Source organism: Castor canadensis, chromosome 8, assembly GCF_047511655.1.
Source record: "Castor canadensis chromosome 8, mCasCan1.hap1v2, whole genome shotgun sequence".
In the NCBI taxonomy this organism is placed as follows: Eukaryota; Metazoa; Chordata; class Mammalia; order Rodentia; family Castoridae; genus Castor; species Castor canadensis.
The window spans coordinates 123,437,315-123,460,469 of record NC_133393.1 but is presented as its reverse complement, the minus strand read 5'-3'; the positions used below and the strand labels follow the sequence as shown (position 1 = coordinate 123,460,469).

Here is a 23,155-nt window from a genome sequence, read left to right as displayed (position 1 = left end):
CAACTTCATGGGTTGTCACAATAGTAAGTGAAGTAAATCATACCACTGTTTATTAGTGTGTCTGCCACTGTACTTCATTTATGTTATCAGCCATGGATCACTTAGGCTATGGTAGGTACTGTGCTAAGTAATACAATTCTTGTTATTCCCAACTTTAAACTGAGAAAGGCAAAACTCAAAGAGGATGTACAGTTTTCCCTGGGTTGCACTATATTAAAAGTTCACACATTCAGAACGTTAGAACTTAGGATCTGAGAGGGTATCTTACAAATGGTTTAGTTGGATTTCTTCTATTTTCAAAAAACTGACTTTCAGGAAACTTTAGAATGAGTAATAACAGTGCAAATATGAAATTTATAAAACGTTCAACTTTATCAAGTGTGTAACTGCTATCTGCTTCAATTATTAGACTTACACAAGAAAACACAAAACTTAAGAGCATTAATGAGGTTAATTATTTAGCACCTTTTGATAATTGATTTATTTTGCTTTCATAATAGAAAAAAATTGAAGATAATTTCTCTCATATACTCTTGTGATGGTTTGTCTTAAAATGTTTAAAAATTCCTGTGTAAGAAGAAAATCTCCAAGTAAGTAAAATTTCCATGCAAAGGCCTGATAGTCGTTTCTATTCATATTCTTTGATTCGTTCCAGAAAAAAAATCAGGTTATTTCTGCTTAAAGAACAGATTATCCCTCAAATTTTAACAACTCTTAGGTGCATAAATATCATTGTAATTTACTTAAGCAGTAGAACTAATTCCATGTTAGTGGTTATTCTGAAATACTATTTTGTAGCTGACTTCTATTCTGTTTAATTTCAAACAGCTTGAAATAATGCTGGAGCCCAAGGTGTGGAGAGAAGCTGCTACCCAGGTGTTCTTTGCCTTAGGTCTGGGATTTGGTGGTGTTATTGCCTTCTCAAGCTACAACAAGAGGGACAACAACTGCCATTTTGATGCTGTGCTGGTGTCTTTCATCAATTTTTTCACTTCTGTCCTGGCGACATTGGTGGTGTTTGCAGTTCTGGGCTTCAAAGCAAATGTCGTAAATGAAAAATGCATTGCACAGTATGGATAATTCATTTCCACTAGCTTTTGATGGCATAGTTGTATGCGAAAATGTATGTCAAAGAACCTGAGTTGCTCATTCATATGCTGTTCTATTTTTTCAGAAATTCAGAGATGGTTATAAAATTTTTGAAAACTGGAAACATTAGTCAAGATATTATTCCCCATCACATTAACCTTTCAGCTGTTACTGCAGAAGATTATCGTTTAGTGTATGACATCATTCAAAAAGTGAAAGAAGAAGAGTTTCCTGTCCTTCATCTCAACTCCTGTCAAATTGAAGATGAGTTAAATAAAGTTAGTAGGTCATGTTTGAGCAATGAAATAATAATCATTCAGTTAAAATAGGCCTTATGCAGCACACTTCTTTCAAGAAAATGTTTTTTTAAAGGCTAGAGAAGATTATGCTGTTTCAAAACTCACATTCTTCATCTCAGAGAAATTCTTATGCAAATATTTGTTTTACTTTAAAATTTAATTCCATTGATTGAGTCACATTAATTAAAATATGAATATGAATAGAGTGATTTTCGTCATAGAATGGCGATCATTCTAATCATTTTCTTGGAATTTGATACAGAATTTGAACTATGACTCATTTGTGTGTACATTAAATGATTGCTTCGATGCTTGAGTGATATTTGAAAGAATCATTTTAACAGTTGTATTTCACAAGTCATTATTCTTTTTTCTTAGCCACTTTCATAAATTTTAACAAGTATGGAACTGGTACTAAATATCCTTTTTTTGGCTGCCACTGCATTCTTGTATTATCAAAAAGGAAAACAGAATGGAAAAACTGTCCATCAGACAGGTGCTCTGCAATTTGAATCACTCTCCCAGCCTTTTTGGCATGGGTCATTTTTGAGTTCGGGTGTTGCCTTATGCCAGGCTGGTCTGAATCCTTATCTTCCTATTTGCATTTCTGTGCTTAGCTAGGATGACAGTCATGTGCACCACACCCAGTCATTAGTTGAGACGGGGTCTTGTAAACTTTTTACCTGGGCTGGTCTTGATCTGCAATCCTCCTGATTTTCTCCTTGCAAGCAGCTAGGATTACGGGCTTGAGCTACCATGCTTGGGCCAAATTGTTTTTTCTTTTTCTTTTTAATTCTGATCTATCTGTTGTTTTCAGCTTCTTAAAGATAACTCATTATTTTATAGCTCAACATTTGTGATATTTATAAAAATTAACTCTTGTTAATGTTTGCTAGCAATCCTGTTTCATTCTACCTACTTGTCTCTTTATCCATTTTGTTATTAACATTTATCTGAAAATTCATGGTGTCTCTTGAATTATGAAAATCAACATATCAATCCAACTTTTTTAAAGCAGGAAGATAGGAATCTGAAGCAGAATAAACTAAGATATAATGTACTTTTTTTAAGATTTGAAAATTGACTTTTTGCAATCCACTTACTGTTTACATCCTCTTATTTTGCATTCACATTTTTCTGTAGAGTTTAAAATAGTTTATTAGTCATAGTATATTTTCTTTATACCAGTTGACTAAGCTATGCTGTATATGGTCCAGAAATTGTTAAATAGATATTTGGATTTATGTTTCTTTAGTAATAAATCACTATTCATATCTATAAGTTTTAACCAAAGGAAAAATACTACACATTTTTAAACACAATATATCATTCCAGGGTCCTTGTGAAACAATACACACTGCAATGTAATTGTGTAATCTGTTTAGCAATTCTGAATAGTTTCATTATCTGGCAACCTGATATGATTAAATTTGAGTCCCAAGAATGAGAGTATAATTTAAGAGGATAAAAGCTTATGCCATCATGTTTATTTCAGGTGGCCTCAGCCATTATTTAGAGAGCCCCCTTTCCTTTGTACGTGATACATAGATACGTAAGATTTTTGTGTTAATGTGCTACTTCCTGTATCTCACAGGCCGTTCAGGGCACGGGTTTGGCTTTCATCGCCTTTACAGAAGCAATGACGCATTTCCCTGCATCTCCCTTCTGGTCAGTGATGTTTTTCCTCATGCTGGTAAATCTAGGGCTTGGCAGCATGTTTGGAACCATTGAAGGGATCATCACGCCTATTGTGGACACTTTCAAAGTGAGGAAGGAAATTCTTACTGGTGAGGTTTTATGTATTTGACTTTTCATTGAAATGGTACCCCATTTTGTTCTTGATGAGAAATTAGAGGTTGAAATAGGAAAGTGTTGTGTTTTGGATTTTTAAATGTCTGCTTATTCGTATTTGTTATTTTAATATGTCTTTATATAATAAGTTGTATTTAATTATTCATTAATAAATATATGGTTAATTACTAATACTAATGAATTTATTATACTAGAATAAAGTTACAGATGTTAATGAATAATTGTGTATAGAATTCCAATAATTATATATAGTGTAGTTCAAATTGAATTACTCCTTAACCCAGAAGTGAATAGATGTAAATGATAAATCCAGATCCGGTACTCAGTCATAACGATTGTAGTTTACCAAAAGTTAATGTTTCTTGTTAGGAAAGAAAATAAAACAAATTGTCAGAATGATTTTTTATATGTTTAGTAGCAAGTGATAATTAAAGTACCAGTTCTGCACTGCACCTGCTTTGCATTTGAGGAGCATAAGGAATAAAAGAGAAATCATAATAGATATAAATAAGCAAGTTTCAAAAAAAATAGTAGTACTTAGTAGTACTAAATTAAGATTAGGTTGAATAGATAGGACCTGTATTATATGATATGCAGATAGCACAATGGAGAGTTTACATTCTAGGAAAATTCAAGACAGGCTAAGTGACTTAAGCTTAGGATGGAACTTTCAAAGAAAGAAATGAAAATTGAACTAGAAAGATTAAGGACCTTCTCAGAGGTCAAATGATAGCTTTAGCAAACATATATAAATGGAAATAAAGGAAACAGTAAAGAACCTAGCCAGAGCAGACTAAAAGAACTGTACTGGGAAGTGGTCCAGAATAAGACTGTATATGAGATAAAGAGGTGATCTTGAACACTAGGCAGTGGTGCACAAATTTCCCAATGCTCTTTATTTTCTTTAGCATTGAAAAGTTTAATAATGATTTGTGTGTAAATAGATCAAGTAAAAGTCTTGCTGCTTTAATTGTAAATAGGAATGTATGAATCAATTTAATTTCAGCACTTTATGAAATATTTTTATCTATGTATAGATGAACAACAATTGTTAAACTTCTTTGTTTTCTCCCAGAAAAGAGTTTCTATTTTGAATACCAGTACCTATACCATGCCTGATATACAGACTATAAAAGCACTGTTGCATTTTTTTCTTTGCTTCTCCCTGTATCCAAATGATCCCTTCATGTAGTAAAGGGCTTAAAAATTAAAAGAAATGTAACAATGCAGAAGGAAAATGACAGCATTTTCTGACTCCCACTGGAAGATTTATTTGGAAAGTACTCTCTTCCCCTGTGTCCTGTCTTTTGAAATCAAGTTTTTACTTCAAGTCACAGTTGCACTATGTAAATGTCATCTTATCACCTTTGTTAGATATTTTCTCTTCTTTATTACAATAAGACTTAGATAAGGGAATTATTAATTATCTTTTCTCCAGCAAAACTCCACCTATAACACCTAGAATGCACTTTCTTCCTACTTTTCTTACAGACTGTGGTGCAATTAGGCAAGAATATATGCTCTACTTTCGATTTTACTCAGTTCTGCTAAAAAATGATTGAGAAATAGAGCACAGTAATCTTTTATTTTTGTGGCCTCTGCTAATGAACTTGAGAGAATAGAGTCTTACAAAAATATGGGATTATATGGATTATAAAAGTATGTCTAAATTTTTATATTAATTGTAACTGATCAGAAGTTTATGTGTCTGTTTCTTAGACATTACTTAGTAAACTACTTTTAGATTGTTCTTCAGAGTTGTTACTTGGATAATCAGATTGCTTGACACTATAAAAACTAATTTCCACAATAATAAGGAGATACGGGTGGGTGGTGCTGAGGCTACATGTGATCATATCTTTCCAGTTACACTTTAAAGAAAACATATTTCACATACAAAAACATATAGATTTTTTAATCTTATTATAAACCACATTAGAAGCTTATAAAGATAAATGACTGTCAGGTGCCTGTGGTTTATACCTGCAATCATAGTTAGTTGGGAGGCTGAGACTGGGTAGATCCAGGTTAGAGACCAGCCCAAGCAAAGAGTTTGTGAGACCCATCTCAACCAATAGCTGGGTGTGATGAATGCCTGTCTTCTCAAGATAGATGGCAGGCTAACATTGGGAAGACTGTGGTTCCAGGAAGGTCTGTGCAAAACATGTTTGTGAAACCCCCCTCTCAATAGATAAAAGCTGATGTCATGTGCCTGTCATCCCAGCATGGGTGGAAATGTAAAATAGAAGAATTGGTGTCCAGGCTGTCCTGTGCAAAAAATAAAACCTATCTCCAAATTAACCGAGGCAAAAAGGGCTGGAGGTGTGGCTCAAGCAGTAGAGCATCTGTCTATCAACCATGACACCCTGAGTTCAAACCCAAGATCACACACACACACACACACACGGCAGTAAAGATAAGAATGACTTATGAGTATTTGCTCTCTGAACAAGTACTCTTTGCTAGTAATGCTACTAACGATAGAAGTATGGTATGGAAATTTATACTCTAAATTTTGTCTCAATTTTGCCTCATTTAATATTTGTGCTGGGTAATTGAGATTCTAGAGACTGAGGGAGATAAGTTAGTATTTTACAGTGAATTTATATTCTAGCTGAGCCTAAATCCAGATAACATAACTCCCAATAGCAATATCCATAGTGTCAGGAAATACATTGCCTATAACAAATTATAAAAGTTGGAAATATTGTTTGAATGTAATCTTTAATTTATAATGGCTCAGTTTAAAAGGCTTGACTTTGAGTAGAGGCTCATTTTTTTTTTCCCATGTTATTCTTTTCCCCCAGTTATCTGCTGCCTTCTGGCATTTTGTATTGGTCTGATATTTGTGCAGCGCTCTGGAAATTACTTCGTTACAATGTTTGATGATTATTCTGCTACATTGCCTCTGCTAATTTTAGTCATTTTGGAGAATATTGCTGTAAGCTTTGTTTATGGAATAGATAAGTAAGTATATTTGTTTTTATGCATTCATTTCTAATCTCTATTTTGAAAAGCCCAATTATCAATCTTTGTAGAATTTGAAAGGGGAGAGAAATGAAAAGAGAAAAATTATTTACCAAGTCAGACAGTTTGCAGTCTCTTATTCATCCCTTCTGGATGAGTAGCTAGAATTGTGTACACTGTAAGATCATCTGGAATCCTGGACTTTGGTTTAATTCTGGCTATCAAATAATAACTTCCAAGATCTAGTGAGTGTTGGCTAAGTTCTTTTGAATTGTTATTGCTACCTATATTTCACAGATGGGGAAAATCAAGAGACACCAAGTGACTTTCTCATCACACATCTGGAGAGCACCAGTCCTGGGATAGCCATTTTGTTTAAACCTAAACCGTATCTCCAAATTATTTTGTAAGCTATTTTATGACAGGATTGTGTGCATCGTAATACTTACAGTAGCAGCATAATTTGAGAAAAGGATATGTTTCCCTGACATACGTATATCATTTCCTGTTCACAAACTTCATATTAATATGTAATCATTATTTGAATTGACTATATATGCCTACACCTCTGAATTATGTACTTTCTTGATGTTAAAAAAATACATATTTCATGTGAAAAGAAACGTTAGACTAATCTCAAAGGAAAAATAAAACCTTTAAAGTATTTATCCAATGCTTTTTAAAGACATTGTAATTGACATATATGGATTGAGTGTTGATAAGATTATGAAGCTTATGAGCGCCTTATGTAAAGTTGGAATGAGTACATATTAAATGAAGACCAAAGTCCTCATGAGTGACATAAAGATTATTGACATTGCATATATTTTGTGACAAAGCTTCAAGAATGTTTAGTACTGTCAAAATCTCCAAGCCAGGAAGGATTGAAGACCTACATTTAATAACCACATACTATATAGAAAAAGTAGTAGCAAATCTATCTAACATGTGTTAACACTTATGCCTCCTAAAACCACTGTGTATAGCAAATAAGCATATGAAAAGATGTTCTATGCTAAAGTCCTCAGAGAAATGCAAATTAAACCAATAATGAGTTACTGCTACACTCCTGCTAGAGTGGCCCATGTCCAGAACATCAACAACACAGTGTTGCTGAAAATGTTAACCAACAAGAGTCTTTCATTGCAGGTGAGAATGTGAAATAGTAAAGCCACTCTGCAAGACAGTTTGGCACTTTCTAACAAAGCAGAAGATACTTTTACCATATGATTCATCAAGTGCACTTTTTGATATTTACTCAAAAGAATTGAAAACATATGTTCATTAAAAACCTGTGCACAAATCTTTGTAGCAGCTTTATTCATAATTATCAAAAGTTGGGAGTAACCAAAATGTCCTATAACGAATGAATAAATAAACTATGGTACATCCAGACAATTGAACATTATTCAATGCTAAAAAGGTTGTAAATGCATACTGCAAAATGACAGAAGGCACACTGATAAGGCTACAACCTGTATGATACCAACTATATTACATTCTGGAAAAGTTAAAAAAAATGGAGCTAACATAAAGATCAGTGGTTGACAGGAGTTGAGGGGAAGGGATGCATAGGTGCCACCCAGAGAATGTTTAGGGCAGAGAAACTACTTTGATATTTTAAGGGTAGATATGTATCATTATACATTGTCCCATAGAATGTACAACATGAAGAGTGAACTCTAATATAAGCTATGGATTCAGGATAATGATGTATCAATGTAAATTCAACAATTGTAACAAGTGTGCAACTCTGGTGGGGGATGTTGGTAATAGGGGAGGCTATGGTTATGTAGATGTAGAGGATATATAGGAATCTATAACCTCAGTTCAATTTTGTTTTGAATTTAAAATTTCCCTACAAATACAGTCTGTATAACAAAAATCATCTGTGGCAACTAACATTCCTCATGTTAGGGGAAATTTGCCTCTTTTGCAGAGGAAGATGTAGTATGTTAGCTGTAGAGCCAGAATTTTCACCTAGACCTCAATTTCAAAGCCAGGCTTCTTAACACTATACCAAGTATACTCTAACTTCCAGTCTGCACCATGATAGAATATGACAATGTTAATGGACTTCTCTGTCAATTTGGGTTTGTTTAAATAGCTTATTTCCAGTAGATGTGCTGCAGAATATAATTCAAAAGTTCCTAAACAATAATAGTGATAACAGCAGAAGGAAAAATAATATTGATAAAAATGCATGTATTGAATTCCTACTGTGTATGAGGTAGCATGTTCAGAATACATTGTTTATGATTTGTAACAGTATTTTTCCAAGGAAGGTGTTATAGCATATATATTTTTAAAAGGCCAAAAATGCAGCTCAGAGAGATTAAGATGTGCATTTAAAGGTGGCAGAACTATGACTAAAAATAATGTCTTTGATCTTCAAAAGTCATATTTTGTCTTAGGTACATAATTCTCACATCAAAGATGTTCTCAATTACTTTTCCCTCACTTGAGATTCTTGAGAATCTTTATATTCTTCCTGTTCACCTCCAAAAATTTCATGAACCCAATTTTATTCAACATCCTCACACATTTTCACCTATGTTTCTGCAGATAATATTGAAATAAAGTAGACAATAAAAATCTAAACTTTGTTGATACAGCAAATTCCAATGCAGAGAAAGAAAATAGTGGAACATACCAATTTAGTGATGAAGGGGAATAGAAATAAGAGAAAATGGAAAGGAGAACGCTGCCAAGCTGAAAATAATACCAAAGTATTTTGTTTTTTCTTTCTTTTTAAAAATTCTCTTCAATGACTGAAATAGCAAACCAAGGAGTCATGGTCATTGTTCAGAAGACATTTCTATGAACTCTAAGTCATGAAAGGGTAAAGATAAATGAAGTCAGCTTCAAGAACTACGTGATATCACATTTGTGTGGCAGGTAGCAAAAGACATTTAGGTGGATTTCTGACATATCCTTAACCATCTGCATCTCCTCCCTGAGAAGTGAGGAGCCACTCAGAACACATGGCCTAAACTGGAGACATTTCATACGGTCCTTGCCCTCACTTCAAAGCTTACAATGGATGCAGAATACAATAAGATTATCAATATTAAAGAAATATGCTCTCCATAAGCTCTTGAAACTAGCAAATCAAAGTTTCCTCCCCAGATGAAAATCTGCACTGAGAAAAAATGATGAGGAAAAATATGAATTAACAGGACAGAGTTGATGAGAGCATTGAAAAAGGAAAGTCCAGATAGATACTATAAAAGGACAGCATAAGATCAGAATTAAAAAGAAGTAATTAGAGACAAGAAATGTTGAAAATAGAGGTGGTATAACTCAGAAAACAAAAATGAAAACACTTAAGTGATGATGATCAAATTAAAAAGAGCATAAAACTAAAAGCACAATGTCTAATTCCATGAGAATAAAACAGAAGAGAATATTTTTTAAACCAAGAAGAATTAATGAAGGTTTTAAGAAAAGGAATTGAAACAGAAGTTAACAACAAATGATTCAAAGCATGTTAAAGCAGTGGCCAGAACAAATACAAACAACTGTAATTCAAGAAGCTGACCTGAGATGTCAAAAAGCCGTACAATAGTATCAATAACAGACATAATGATCAACACAAGGACACAATTTAGGTTATTAGCTCAAAAAAAATGGAGCATCCATGCAAAAACAAATCAGAAAGCAAAATCGTTTCTAAAAGAAAACTCTGTGAACAGACTTTACGTAACAAGATTATACTGTTAATTCTATGTATGATATTCAAGGAAAGAAAATGATTCTAAAATTTACCCAAGCTGAAATTCAAGCATAGTTACTACAGACAATAACAAACAAGAATTTAGGAAGATTGTTACAATCTCTCTGAAGAATCTACCAGAGAACTGGATTTAGACTACTGAAATGTCTACAGAATCATTAGCACCAGGTGGACAGTAAATGTTCATTATTAGGTAGACTGTCATGGCTACATGCTCCGACTGTACTAACATTGCACCTAAAAAGGTGAATTACTTTTCTTATAAATTGTATCTTAATATAGTTTATAATTTTAAAAATTCAACTTTCATCATGACTTCATGTTTAATTATAATTTATGGGACACAAGGAGGTAAGATGTTCTTCTGAACAATACTGTCACTTATCATTAGCAAATCCACACTGGAAAACTATAGGACAACATACTAGCTGATTAAAAAAAATAAAACTGGAAGAAACAACAACAAAAAAATAAGAGGAGGAACCTGGAGATTAAGGACATATGAGAGCTGATGGAATGGTTTAAGCAGTAACAGTGTCTGCCTTGCCAGTGTGAGGCCATGAGTTCAAACCCTAGTGCTGCCCCCTAAATAAACAAAAATAAACAGACTTGAGAGATATATCAATTTGTCATAAGATATGAACTTTCTTTCAATTAAAGCAGTTTGTAAAAAGAAGTGAGTTCAGAAAATGCAAACACCAATTAGGTTTGATATTTGATGATATTAAGGAATTTTTACTGTGCAAAAATTAGTTAAGGATTTTTTGAATATTGTAAATGCTGCGTTCATAAGAAAGGAAGCTTCAGTAAGAAGTCACTTTTCCGTACTTGGCTTTAAGCTAGTTTTCACTAAATGGAAATTATAGTACTTAACCAATTTCATTTTACTTCATACATTTTCTCACTTTATAAGTCATCTTCCAATATGAATTTTTGATCAATGCAAAATGTCACAAGGTATTGATGGTTCAATTTCTGTCCAATCTTTAATGAACTGCACATTTTTAAGGTATAGCAATTTTAACTTGAGGAATTAATTAAGCACTTTCTTTCTGTTTAGGTTTATGGAAGATCTAAAAGATATGCTGGGTTTTGCTCCAAGCAGATATTACTATTATATGTGGAAATATATTTCTCCTCTAGTACTATCATCATTGCTAATAGCTAGCATAGTGAACATGGGATTAAGTCCTCCTGGCTACAGTGCATGGATTGAAGATAAGGTAAAATACAAAATAAAAAAGATTTTTAAAAAGTTTAAAAAGTGCCAGGTTTTTGTCTTATATTTTCTTCACCCATATTTATTGCTTATTAATGAATGATTTGATTTCAGGAACCCTTACATTTATGATTGTGCCTAGGTTTTGTTTTGGTTTGGTTTTCTTTTGGGGGGGGATACTACGATTTGTACTCAGTGCCCTTGTGCTTGCTAGGCAGATGCTCTACTCCCTAAACCCAAGCCTTCAGCCTTTTTTGTTGTGTTTATTTTTGAGATAGGGTCTCACATTTCGGCTGGCCTGGACCACAATCCTCTTATTTGGATGATAGGAACATACCCTCAGGCTCAGATTTTTCTGTGATGGGGTCTTGCAAACTTTTTTGCCCAGTCTGGCCTTGAATCAAAATGTTCCCAATCTACACCCTAGTAGCTAGAATGATAAGTGTGAGCCACCAACACCCAGCTATGTTTCTGTTTTTAAACCTTGTGATTTTTTTAGTGTATTAAAATCCCTGACCTTTTCCATTCATTTGTTGTGTCATTGATGAACTAACCTTTGGGCCTTTGACTCTAGCAAACAATTTAATCAAGCCTCTATAAGTATTTTCTACATATATATATATTAAATTATATGTCAGATACTACATAATGAAAATACACATATTAATCATGTAAATATAATTTAAAATAAGTAAATATTGGAAGAAAGTTTGTAACATCTGTTTTCTATCAGCAACAACTATTTAAATTTTTCCATTCAAGTAGCTTTAGCCACATATTAATATAAATATGAGATACATATTAGCTGTTGCAAAATCAGCATCTTTCTTCTATCCTTTAACTTTCCCATGCTCAATAATTCCATATAATAATAACAACAAAGTCACAGTTGAGACATAAAGGAGCCTGTTAGCCTTACCAAATCACTTTGGGCCAGATGTGCTTTGAAATTTAGATTTTCAGATTTTTGGAAGATATGACACATGTAGTAGGTATCTATTGATTAGTAACAAACAACTCCCCAAACTCCATGACTAAAAGTTATGCTGATTTATTTTCTTACTTTTTCTGTGAACTGAGCAGTTCCTTGGTCTTGCTTGGGATAACTAATGCAGTTGCATTCAGCTTGGAGAGCTGGATTCTCTCTCTCTCTCTCTTTCTCTCTTTCTCTAGCGGTCTTTCATTCCTGGCCTCTAAAGTATCATAGAGTCAGGGAGCATTCTAAGAAACAGAAGCAAAATTGGCAAGTCCCTTAAGGCCTACTACTGGAATTTTCTGAATGTCACTTCTATTGGTCTATGGACCAATCTATTCCAGATTTCTTTATTTACAAACCTGACACAAATGTAATTGATTTATGTGTGTCTATAGAAAAATAGATTGTGAAAAATTATCTCTTTTGCTTTCAAAGGCGTCTGAAGAATTCCTGAGCTATCCACCATGGGGAATGGTTGTCTGCATCTCTCTGATGGTCATTGCAATTCTTCCTGTCCCGATAGTCTTCATTGTTCGTCTTTGCAACCTCATAGACGATAGTTCTGGCAACTTAGCTTCAGTGACCTATAAAAGAGGAAGGGTCCTGAAAGAGCCTGTAAACTTAGAGGGAGATGATGCAAGCCTCATTCATGGGAAGATACCAAGTGAAATGTCATCTCCAAATTTTGGTAAAAATATTTATCGAAAACAGAGTGGCTCACCAACTCTGGATACTGCTCCTAATGGACGTTATGGAATAGGGTATTTGATGGCAGATATGCCAGATATGCCAGAGTCTGACTTGTAGTTGGGGGGAAATCAGAGCATTATATTTGGTTCATTGTTATCAATGAACATTGGCTCTACTATGTGAAGCACTGGGCTTCACTGATCAGACGGCAATCTCAGGTGTTCTATGGCTCACATCTTAACTCCTAACAGTGTATGTCAGTTCAACCACAGCATTCCTTTGGATTCTTTGGTTTACATTTGTGCACAAAGGATTATAGACAAAGCTCACAATGACTGAGGCCCATGTTTGTCAGGATTTTTTAAAGTACTTTTGGTGTATTTTCAAGTATTTCTATCTCTAAAAAAAAAGCAGGTGTTACCTCAGTTTGTAATAATTTCTGGATTTAATGGTATTGGGAATTTAAAAAATGATGTACCTTAAATTTACAAGTTAACCTTGAGGGTAACTATCAGTATTACAATGAGCAGTTATATGAGTCAGTGCCTCTAGCACATTTCCATGAATATATTGTGTAGATAGCTGTACTTACTTTGGTAACATTGATACCTTCTTAGGCACTTAGTTGAAGAAAATTGCAAAATATTTTCTTACATAATCCTTGTATAGAACAATACTATTGAAGAAAAAGAAGGCACTAATGTGGGGATGAAAGTTTAGATTCAGAGGTGACTGAGGACCATGTGAGTGATGGCTGTATATTCAGTGTGAAATAGATGTATGAAAATTATGTAAGAGTCTAAGAGTGAGTCACTCAGCACTCTCAAGAATTATGCAGATTCTGCATTTTTCTTATGCCCTGTGCCTAAAAAATCTTCTTGATATTTATTGTGGTTTCAAGATTACTCATAGTATATTTATACTGTGTATTTGCAATGTATATAGATGTACATTAGTACTCTAAGTACTGATTTGAAAACCCGAAGCAAGATGGCATATTATTTCATATATTTGTTTTGCTTCTGTTTTTTGCAAATATAAATCCTTTTTTAAGTGATTGTTAAAATTGTATGGCATTACATTTTAATTTACAAATAAACAAAGTTTAAAAAATGGTGTTTTTGTAACATTGGTCTTTCTTGAATCAGCTGAGCTGGATTAGGGTCTTTGTTCCACCTGAACTAGATTGTCTGGCACTTCACTCAGCACTTAGGCATTTCATAATAACCTTCACATTCCAAGTGGTATTAATAGCTTGATTAATGGAGCTACAACTGCTTTAGAGACAAAGGAATAACAGAGTATTTTAGTAACATGATGTATTAATGTAGTCTAACAATACTGAAATATACTCATAGCTTTTCTGAAGCCATGTGTCCAGTTGAATGCTTTCTGTACTAGAGCTACCTCTAAAGTTAAGTATTGTGAATTTTAAAAATGAAAATCCTGCATCTATGACACTAGATAAAGCAAGGGAATCCTCTATACAGTAGCTTTTCAGTATTCAATACAAAGTACTGACTATAATCCTCATGGTTTACACTAGGTATCTAGACCTACTCATCCTATATAACGGCAAACCTATTTCTTTTGTCCTGCTTCTTCCCATTTCCTCCCCCCGCAGCCCTGGTAACCATTGTTCTATTCTCAGTTCCCACCTATATGATTTTTTTTAAGACTTCACTTATAAGTGATATCATGCAATATTTGTCTTTTTGTGTCTGCCTTAATTCTTTCAACGTAATGTCCTTCATTTTCATCTGTGTTGTTACACATGATAGTATTTAAAAAAGGCTAAATAATATTTTATTATACATAATGAATTTATTTTTTACCATTCATCCTTTGATGAGCACTTAGGTTGTTCCTCTACCTTGGCTATTATGGACAATGCAATAATGCAATGAACACAAGAGCACAGCTAACTCTAGGAAGTATTGATTTCGTTTTTACTGTGCATACTCTGCATTTTGGGTGTCTTCCTTGCACTGGGAAAAATCTCCACCCTAATAGGCACACATTAATATGAAGAATTCAGGAATTAAATTTTTGAGGTACAGAGAATGTAAACCCCTTCTGATTCTCTCAGTTGGCAGATTCTAAACTAGAATGAGGAAATCAAAGCAAAGTGAGTAAGGTTCTCTCCTTTTTGCTTCTTTCATGGAACCAAATCTTCAGCTGTTCTTTTATTCTTTTGTTTACCCTTCTTTTAATGTCTGTTACTAAAAAAAATCCACCTTATTCTTAGTATTAAGCATAAATGCTATCCACCTTTTCCTTATTTACTTCTCCTTGCCAGTGAGATCCCTTATCTGTCTTTTCCCGGCACTATACTATTTAATCAAGAAGTAGTTGTTTGAAGAATACTTTTAAAATTTGAGGTACTTGTCTTTGCATTGTTTTCTACCACTTCTTTAAAGTTTGTCCTGAACTTACATCTAGATGGGACATTGTCAAGAATTCTCTATTTTGTTTGCTTTTTTTTTTTCTTTGCTGCACTGGGGTTTGAACTCAGGGCCTCATGCTTGCTAGGCAGGTGCTCTTACTACTTGAGTCACTCCACCAGCCTTTTTTTGTGTTGAGGTTTTTGGAGATAGGATCTTGGTAACTATTTGCTCAGGGCTGACTTCAAACCACAATCCTTCTGATCTGTGCCTCCTGAGTAGCTAGAATTACAGATGTGAGCCACTGGCACCTGGCAAATATGTTTTGTTTTTTGTTTTTTTCTTTCGGCAGTGCTGCAGTTTGAACTCAGGGCCTTACACTTGGTAAGCAGGCACACTTGCTGCTTGAGCCACTCCGTCAGCCCAAATTCTCTGTTTTCAAATGCGAAGGAAGCTGGGGAGTAACAGAATGTCTTCTTTAGTGTTCAGAGTAAAACAAGAGGATAAGGGAGGAAATAGGCTCATTGTTAGGCGTAAGAGTTGTAATACAGGAGCCCAACGTCTTGATTCAATGAGGCCATATGATGTAGCTTAATGAAACTCAATTTGTGCTTCAGTGGATTTAAAGCTTTCCATTCCTTTATTATTAGTTTGTGAAAGTTTTAATTGACACAATTGAGCATATTTATGGAGTATACTGTGACAATATAATTCGTAAGGATCAAACCAGGGTAATTAGCATTTCAACCTCTTTTAGTATCTATCATTTCTTTGGGGCCTACAAACTCTTTTTCTTTTAGTTCTACATAAAATAGATAATAAATGGTGAGCTACAGTCACCCTACTGCACAGTAGAACACCACAACTTATTCCTTCCATCTAACTGTATTTTGGTGCCTGGTATTCAACCTGTCTTTATTCCCCATCTCTCACACCCTCCAGAGATTCAAGTAAATACTATTCTACTGTTTTCTTCCATGGTATCATCTTCTCACTTTCCACACATGACTGAAAACATGTGATGTGCTCTTGGATGCCGAAGTTACTTTTTCATCTGACTTTCAAATATGTTTATGATTCCAAAAATTCCAAGATAAAACATAAAGCTTATTACCTATGCTTCTAAGTTAAGTCACTTGTGTTTTTAAAGACATATTTATTACCCTCTGAATTAACATCCTCTTAGGGTAGGTAAAGGACACAAGTTTTTTTTTTTTGTTTTTTACTCTTCAGAATTATCCTTACGTGCATTCTTAGCTAGCAACTGTGAGCACAAAGAAAATGCAAAAAATGACAGAATATGAGTCCTAATTTGTCTTCTCTTGAACAAAATGAAAATGAAAGTGTATAGCAATGACAAGTGGGACTAAAACATTTTGGTAGGGAGGCATTGGAATTCTTAATATAAAAAAATTCTGGCTTCCATATTTTTACTCTTCAGAATTATCCTTACGTGCATTCTTAGCTAGCAACTGTGAGCACAAAGAAAATGCAAAAAATGACAGAATATGAATCCTAATTTGTCTTCTCTTGAACAAAATGAAAATGAAAGTGTATAGCAATGACAAGTGGGACTAAAACATTTTGGTAGGGAGGCATTGGAATTCTTAATATAAAAAAATTCTGGCTTCCATATCTTTGGCAGGGATTCACTGCTTCTCTGGCAGTGCCTTTTCCTTACAATTCCTTTCCTTTTCATTCAATAAATTTTTGCTATTAGAAAAAAAAACTTCTGAAAGTAAAATCATTTTCTCCTTTCAACTGCTTCCATGTCATGTTGTTTCCTGAAAACCCTCAAAGGATGGTGGAGTATGAGTAAAGTCAATAGTGATGACAAGTTGCATAGATTTTTCCCACAAATTTAGTTGTAAATTTTTGAGTCATGTGGGTTTTACAAAAATTGAGAAATTATGAAACTTTAGAAACCTATTGGAAATATTAAAATTAAACATTACATAAGCTATGTACTACTGAGTCTAGCACATATTTTACCTTTATAACTTGGAACTGAAGTAAAATGCTCTAAATGAATGACCCCAAAATGACTAATCTAGTTATTATGACATGCATTTCTATACAAAATAATGTCTTAAGAATGCTTATAATGTACAGGTCAAAAGAAAAAAGGGACTGAATTTAGGGAGAGATAATGCCTTAATTTAATGTCACAAATTATCTTGTCCTAAATTCAATGTCCTTTTGATCCTCCCATTGCTGTAGCATACCACAGTCAATATTACAACCACTGAAACTCAGGCACCTCTATCACAACCATCAAAACAAAGAACACCTGACTATTTGAACAGCAGGAAATGTGTCATGTGCTCCCCATGCAATACCACATGTAGGACCATGTAAAGAAGAGAACTGTGCACTGTAGATTAATCTCAATTGCTATTCTTTTCCCACTGATCACCTTTTCAGGATATATTTAGTAAAATATAACTAAGATAGTTATAAAGTTCCTTGGAAGAACTTGACATATTTCTGAGAGTAGAATTTTCTGAGAAACTAAGTCCATTATAATAGTTGCAAAAATAATGTAATTTCACTGTCCTTTCAAGGGAAGCTTATACAAAGCAAAATGTGATACTCCAGTGTAACCCTGACAGGAGAATATGCAATAAACATTACAGTTTTCAAACACCAGTCAAAAATGTAGTGTTCATTTCATCTACTTGTCTCTAGCATTTATCTACACTATTAGCAGGTCAACTGAATTCATAGATGCAGACACCTCACCTGTTTTCATTCCCCATAAAACACTCTCTCACTCTTGTCAGGAATATTCCTTTCACTCCTGCTTCACTTTAAAGCTTTGTTTTTATTTGAAAAAATGGTAAATGAACCAATGTGGGAATATTTGATTTCAGTTAAATTAGTTTCTGATGAAATTAAAAAATCAAGATAGCCTCTCTGAATACAAGGCTGGTTGGGCCAGCCTCTGTTAAACAAAGTAAATGGAAGCTAAATCATTCTTTGTATACTTACTTAATCTAGTTTCAGGCAGAATCATTTGAATTCAGTATTTTCATGAACATTCGTATTGAATTTAATCATATCACTCATTTTTGAGTTACTATAGGAAGTACTTGACATATACAATCAATTAAGCAAACAAGTAAACAACCAACCAACCAACAAGCCATTCTATATTGGAATGTCTGTTCTCCATTTCTTTTGTCTATTTGAAGCCATTAGTAACCTGGTTCTAGACATTCATTTCTATAGACCAAGTCTGATTACTTACATAAGTACACACTTTTTAGTAGTATTGTGTGGGACTTATTTATTTTGTTTTATTTATAATTCTCAGTCATAATAATTCACATCTGTAAAGCAAAGAGAAAATTTTCTAATTCAAAATTGTTTAGCTTCCTCTCCCCCACCTCTTAGTAAAATACTTATTTTCTCTTTTTTTTCCTTTTCAAGTTTTTATTTTAATGCATTTTTTGTATTAAAAAGAAAAGCATGATTACCACAAATTACAAAGGCTAAAGCAGGACTAGAATAATGAATGAATCACTTCAGCCTGAAAAGCAGAATGTTACTCTCAATAACATTTATGTTATAAAACCAGCTCCTTAAAGCATAAAACACTTATTTTCAAAAAGCTCCTCTCTCAAACAAATGGATAAACCTACGCTCTGGTTAAATTTTACAGAATCATTCCAATAGCAAAGGCAGCACACCCTTTTAGTTGTCTCTTAGTTGTTTATTTTCCTTTTTTATGTTCTTTTAGAAAAAAATTGGTTCACATGCTAAACTTCAACTTTTCAAAGTTTTTTGATTTTTTTACTTATCCAAGTTAGACTGTTAGAATTGGTATCATATTTTATGAGTGAGTGAGCAAATAAGTCTAGGACAGTGAAGGGTCATGGATAGAGCATTCACTGTTTTTGCTATTCTCATCAGAAAAGAGCATTTTATAATGCATACAATGGTGTTAAGTACTAATTCTAAGATTTTTGACTTGATTTTGTCATAACTACTTAAAAGCATATGTTTCACAAGTAGTTTGTTTCATAGGAATTCAATACTGATGTATAATTAAGGCATAATATTTCTTTATTATGAGCATATAATTTCAGGTAATGTTATAGCATAAAGGTTTTAGGGATAGAAAACAATTTTAGCATTAAATAATACTATTTCTGAGTGAAAGTAATCATAATAGTTATTTAGCAATAGCTGAATAGACTTCTAAATTTGTTTCTGTACAACATAGCTCTAGTCATCAGAAGAATTAATTTATATGCGAATGTGTGTTTGTCTTTTAATAGGAAAAAAGGTACTGCCTGAATAATATTAAAGGAAGACATGCACTAGACAGAGGACCTCACTCACTTTCCTTTCCCTGCTGTGATGCCCTTCACTGATAAGCCAGGCATGACAATCTTATCTGGCTCCTATTGATGAATTCTCAAGGCTGACTTGAATTTTGAAGACAGTGATCAGACCAAAATTGCACTTCTAAGTAGTCTGCAAAGAAAGTAGTCTAAAAAGAAAAGAAATACAAAAGAAATATGAAAGAGAATAGTGAAATCTGTACTTTATTACTGCTCTTCACAGACATAGATTTTTATTTTGCATACTTTCAACCATACTACTCAAAGTGCTGTAAATGAATTTATTTTGCTAGCTTATCTATTTCAAATGTGTTTTTATTTATTTTCAAAGATGATTCATAGCATTTTACATATATTAACAAACACACACATACAAACACACACATAGTAAATGTTTAAACCATAACTGAAAAATGGGTTCACACATCTTTTAACAACTAACATCTTAATAAGAGTGTCTTCCAATTAAGAATCAATGTTTTTCTTTTTATATTCTTATAAAGGTTTTATCTCTACACATAAATAAAAAAATTTTTCTTTTAAAATCACATGGTAGTCCAGATGTATTAAAAAACCAAACAAAAAGCCCTTAAGTCAAAAAAAGAAGAAAAAAGAAAAGTCCACATGATTCTACATAAATTTTACATATGATGCAATTTACAAAGTCCCAGAATCTTTCAAAGGCTTGGTATTTCATTTCCTTCCCCTCCCTCTGCTGAAAGCAACACCCCTGTCTTCAGAAGATTCCTCCCTGTCCCCTACCAGCACATCTCTCCCCAGCACATTCTACAGCAGTTGCAGTATTTATAATTCTTTGAATCCTCCTAATTCCTTCTAAGCTATTTTTTACGCATGCTATTGCCTGTATCCACATCCTCACAATTCTCTCCTTAATCTTTGGCTATAATCAACCCATCTTCCGGTTCTCAGTTTAATGGTATTTTCCTTCGTGGGGCTGCTTAGTCTGCTTATGTGCTGTGGTTACTTTTGGGAGAGCAATCATACTGTGTTCAAATTCTCTTCTTCCTACATTAACCTGTAAACTCCCAAAGGACAGATACTTTGTTTTGTTCAGAAGTGTATTTCCAGAACACACATAGCACTTGACTTGGAAGAAGCATTCATATTTTTTTAAGAAGGCAGAATAGAAGCAAAGGCAGTATTGATGTAGCAGAAAAATTAGAGAGCAAACAAGGCCATGCTATTTGCTATGGCTTGGATATGGTTTATCATTCAAAGTTTTATGTGGTGGAATTGACCTTCCCAATATGGTAATGTGAGGGATTATGGATGTTTGAGGAGGTGGAACTTACAAGGTCTTTGAGAGGTCTGTCCTCAGAAAGAATTAGCAGTGGAATACTAGTTAGTTCCCAAAGGAGGGCTTGTTACAAAAGAGCAAGCCTTGCCAATCTCTTTTCTCTCTGGTTTCCTGTTTTGCCTTATGAGCTCTCCCTCAAACTTTAGCTCCCACCATTGTGCCAGCAGACCTAAAGGGATACTCATCACACATCAAATTGGCTGCCCGATCTTGGACTTTAGGATTCTAAATTAGGAGTTAAAGTAAACCTCTTTTTTTTAGAAAATACTCAGCCTGAAGTATCTTGTAGTAAAGAAAAACTGACAAATGCAGTCTTCCTATACAATAGAGTAGTCTGCTTATTTAATTTATTAAAACTAGAGAAAAATCTAGCTAGACACGATCTGACAACTACTAGGTTCCCTTCAGGGATCATGAATGAATATGGAAGAATTTTGTGTAAATTTTCTTGGTGATTGAGAACTAGCAGAATTTAGAACTAGGTTGCTGGGCTCATGAACTCTGTTTCATTGGATCCAATGGCTTTCAGCAATTCGCACAACTTCTCTATCCTTCGAATGATAACTACACCTAATTTATAAGATTAGGAATAAAGTGAGAATACAGTGGGCTTGTAATACAGAATCTTTGTACTTAGGACAATGCAAAAATAGTACATGACTTAACTATGATCTTCAACACTTTCCTGTTTTTCACATGATCCAGTTTCCCACCTGTGTTAACCAGCCAGACTTCAATGCTCAACTATTATATTTAAATTTTCCATTATAAATATACTGTTGTAATTCTGATAAGAGTTTAAAGGACACTATGTGAGAAGGAAATTTGTAAAAACTTTTATACTGATTATCTTAGGGGAGAAAAGAGATTTTAACAAATAAAAAATTAGCCAATATTTCAGACATTAACTAACAGAAGTAGCAAAATAAAAAGAATAAAGACTAATGAACTGAATTGTAGTGTTTAACTCTTATTTATAGGGGTTTCTACTTTAAAATGGACGTGTACAATGACTGTCATTCAAGAATCTTCCATAAGAGGGCAGTAGCACATTTCCACACCAAGAAAAGATTTCAACTATTCTTATATATGTTCAAGTAAATTGACATTAATGACTGAGGTTTAGGAAAGTGTATGCTTACATAAAATCCTGTGGCTTCCTTTGACTTGAGGCTTTATTTTACAAATGTTTACTACCATGTAATTAAAAAAATTATTTATTTGAAGAGAAAAAACTTTTGTGAAAAATATAAAAAGACCAATATTATCAGTTCTTAAAAAGGAGAAGCAATAATTTGTACCCACTAATTTCCAAATGTTTATTCAATATTAAAGTTTAAAAATTAAGTTGTTAAGATTTCCAGGAGGGAGAGGAAGAAAGACAAATTTATCTATTTATAATGGCTGTATATAAATAAAAGCACTTAAAATGAGAAAGAAGGAAAATACAGATAACCAGTAAAAATGTTGCTTTCCTAAATACAAACAAGCAGCAAGAAATGTGACACAATTCTTCAGCTAAGAATTCTGAATATTTGTAAAATATTTTGAAAATATATTTATTAAAATATAATTTCTTAAAAGATGAGTTAGCCAAAATTTCCAACATTGCTTAGGCATTCATTATCTCTGTATATCAGTGTGTATAAAACATCATGGGTCATCTTAAAAACAGATAAAATCTATTTATAATACAATAGCAAAAGTAATTTATTCACATCATCTTGAATCATATACTCAAAGGTGTTCAATAGTATTCACTGCTATAAATTTTTTTCTTAAGAAAAATATCTGCAGCTAATTTAATAGTAACTCTACAAATATGATTGTTATTTGGGTGATATATGGGAAATAAGTCTTTAGAATGCTAATGATAATAATTACATGAATTGAACATGATAGCAATTGCAAAACTACCATGCAAAGTATGTTTCAACAATGGAGTTTTTGACTGAGTGCTAATGACATGTCAAATAGAATTCATGTTGTTAACTTTGCAATTCTGATCTCATTTGTTCCTCACAACAAATGCACAAATTAACCATTCATTACTATGAGCTGCATTTCATACTTAAAGCTTAAAATCTGTTGCCAAGAAAGTTCACAATGCTAGTAAGTGGGATAATTAGGTCTCTATTTTCTCTGCTTTGGGGAGGGGTGCAGGGAGAATGATGGTGGGAATGAACCTAACTAAAGAAAATTATAAGCATATATGGAAATGTCACAATGAAATCCTCAGTATAATTACATATACTAATAAAAATGTTTTCAAAAATTGGTACATGGGCAGGAATTGTGGCTTATGCCTGTAATCTC

The 23,155-nt window shown here is 33.4% G+C and overlaps 1 protein-coding gene across 3 annotated transcripts in view; it reads left to right on the top strand.

The window, feature by feature from the left end:
- Positions 1–13,904, top strand: part of Slc6a15 (solute carrier family 6 member 15) — a 58,562-nt gene extending 44,658 nt beyond the window's left edge. For 2 of the 3 annotated variants that reach the window (XM_074084061.1, XM_020153441.2), the window contains exons 7-12: positions 829–1,070; positions 1,175–1,367; positions 2,983–3,175; positions 6,008–6,167; positions 10,964–11,126; positions 12,534–13,904. In XM_074084061.1, the coding sequence (XP_073940162.1) occupies positions 829–1,070; positions 1,175–1,367; positions 2,983–3,175; positions 6,008–6,167; positions 10,964–11,126; positions 12,534–12,905 (1,323 nt within the window). In that variant the 3' untranslated portion in view covers positions 12,906–13,904. Of the gene's footprint in view, positions 1–828; positions 1,071–1,174; positions 1,368–2,982; positions 3,176–6,007; positions 6,168–6,464; positions 9,247–10,963; positions 11,127–12,533 lie in introns of those variants that run through there. The other variant, XM_074084062.1, reaches the window with a different exon arrangement.
- The last annotated feature ends 9,251 nt before the right edge of the window (positions 13,905–23,155 follow it).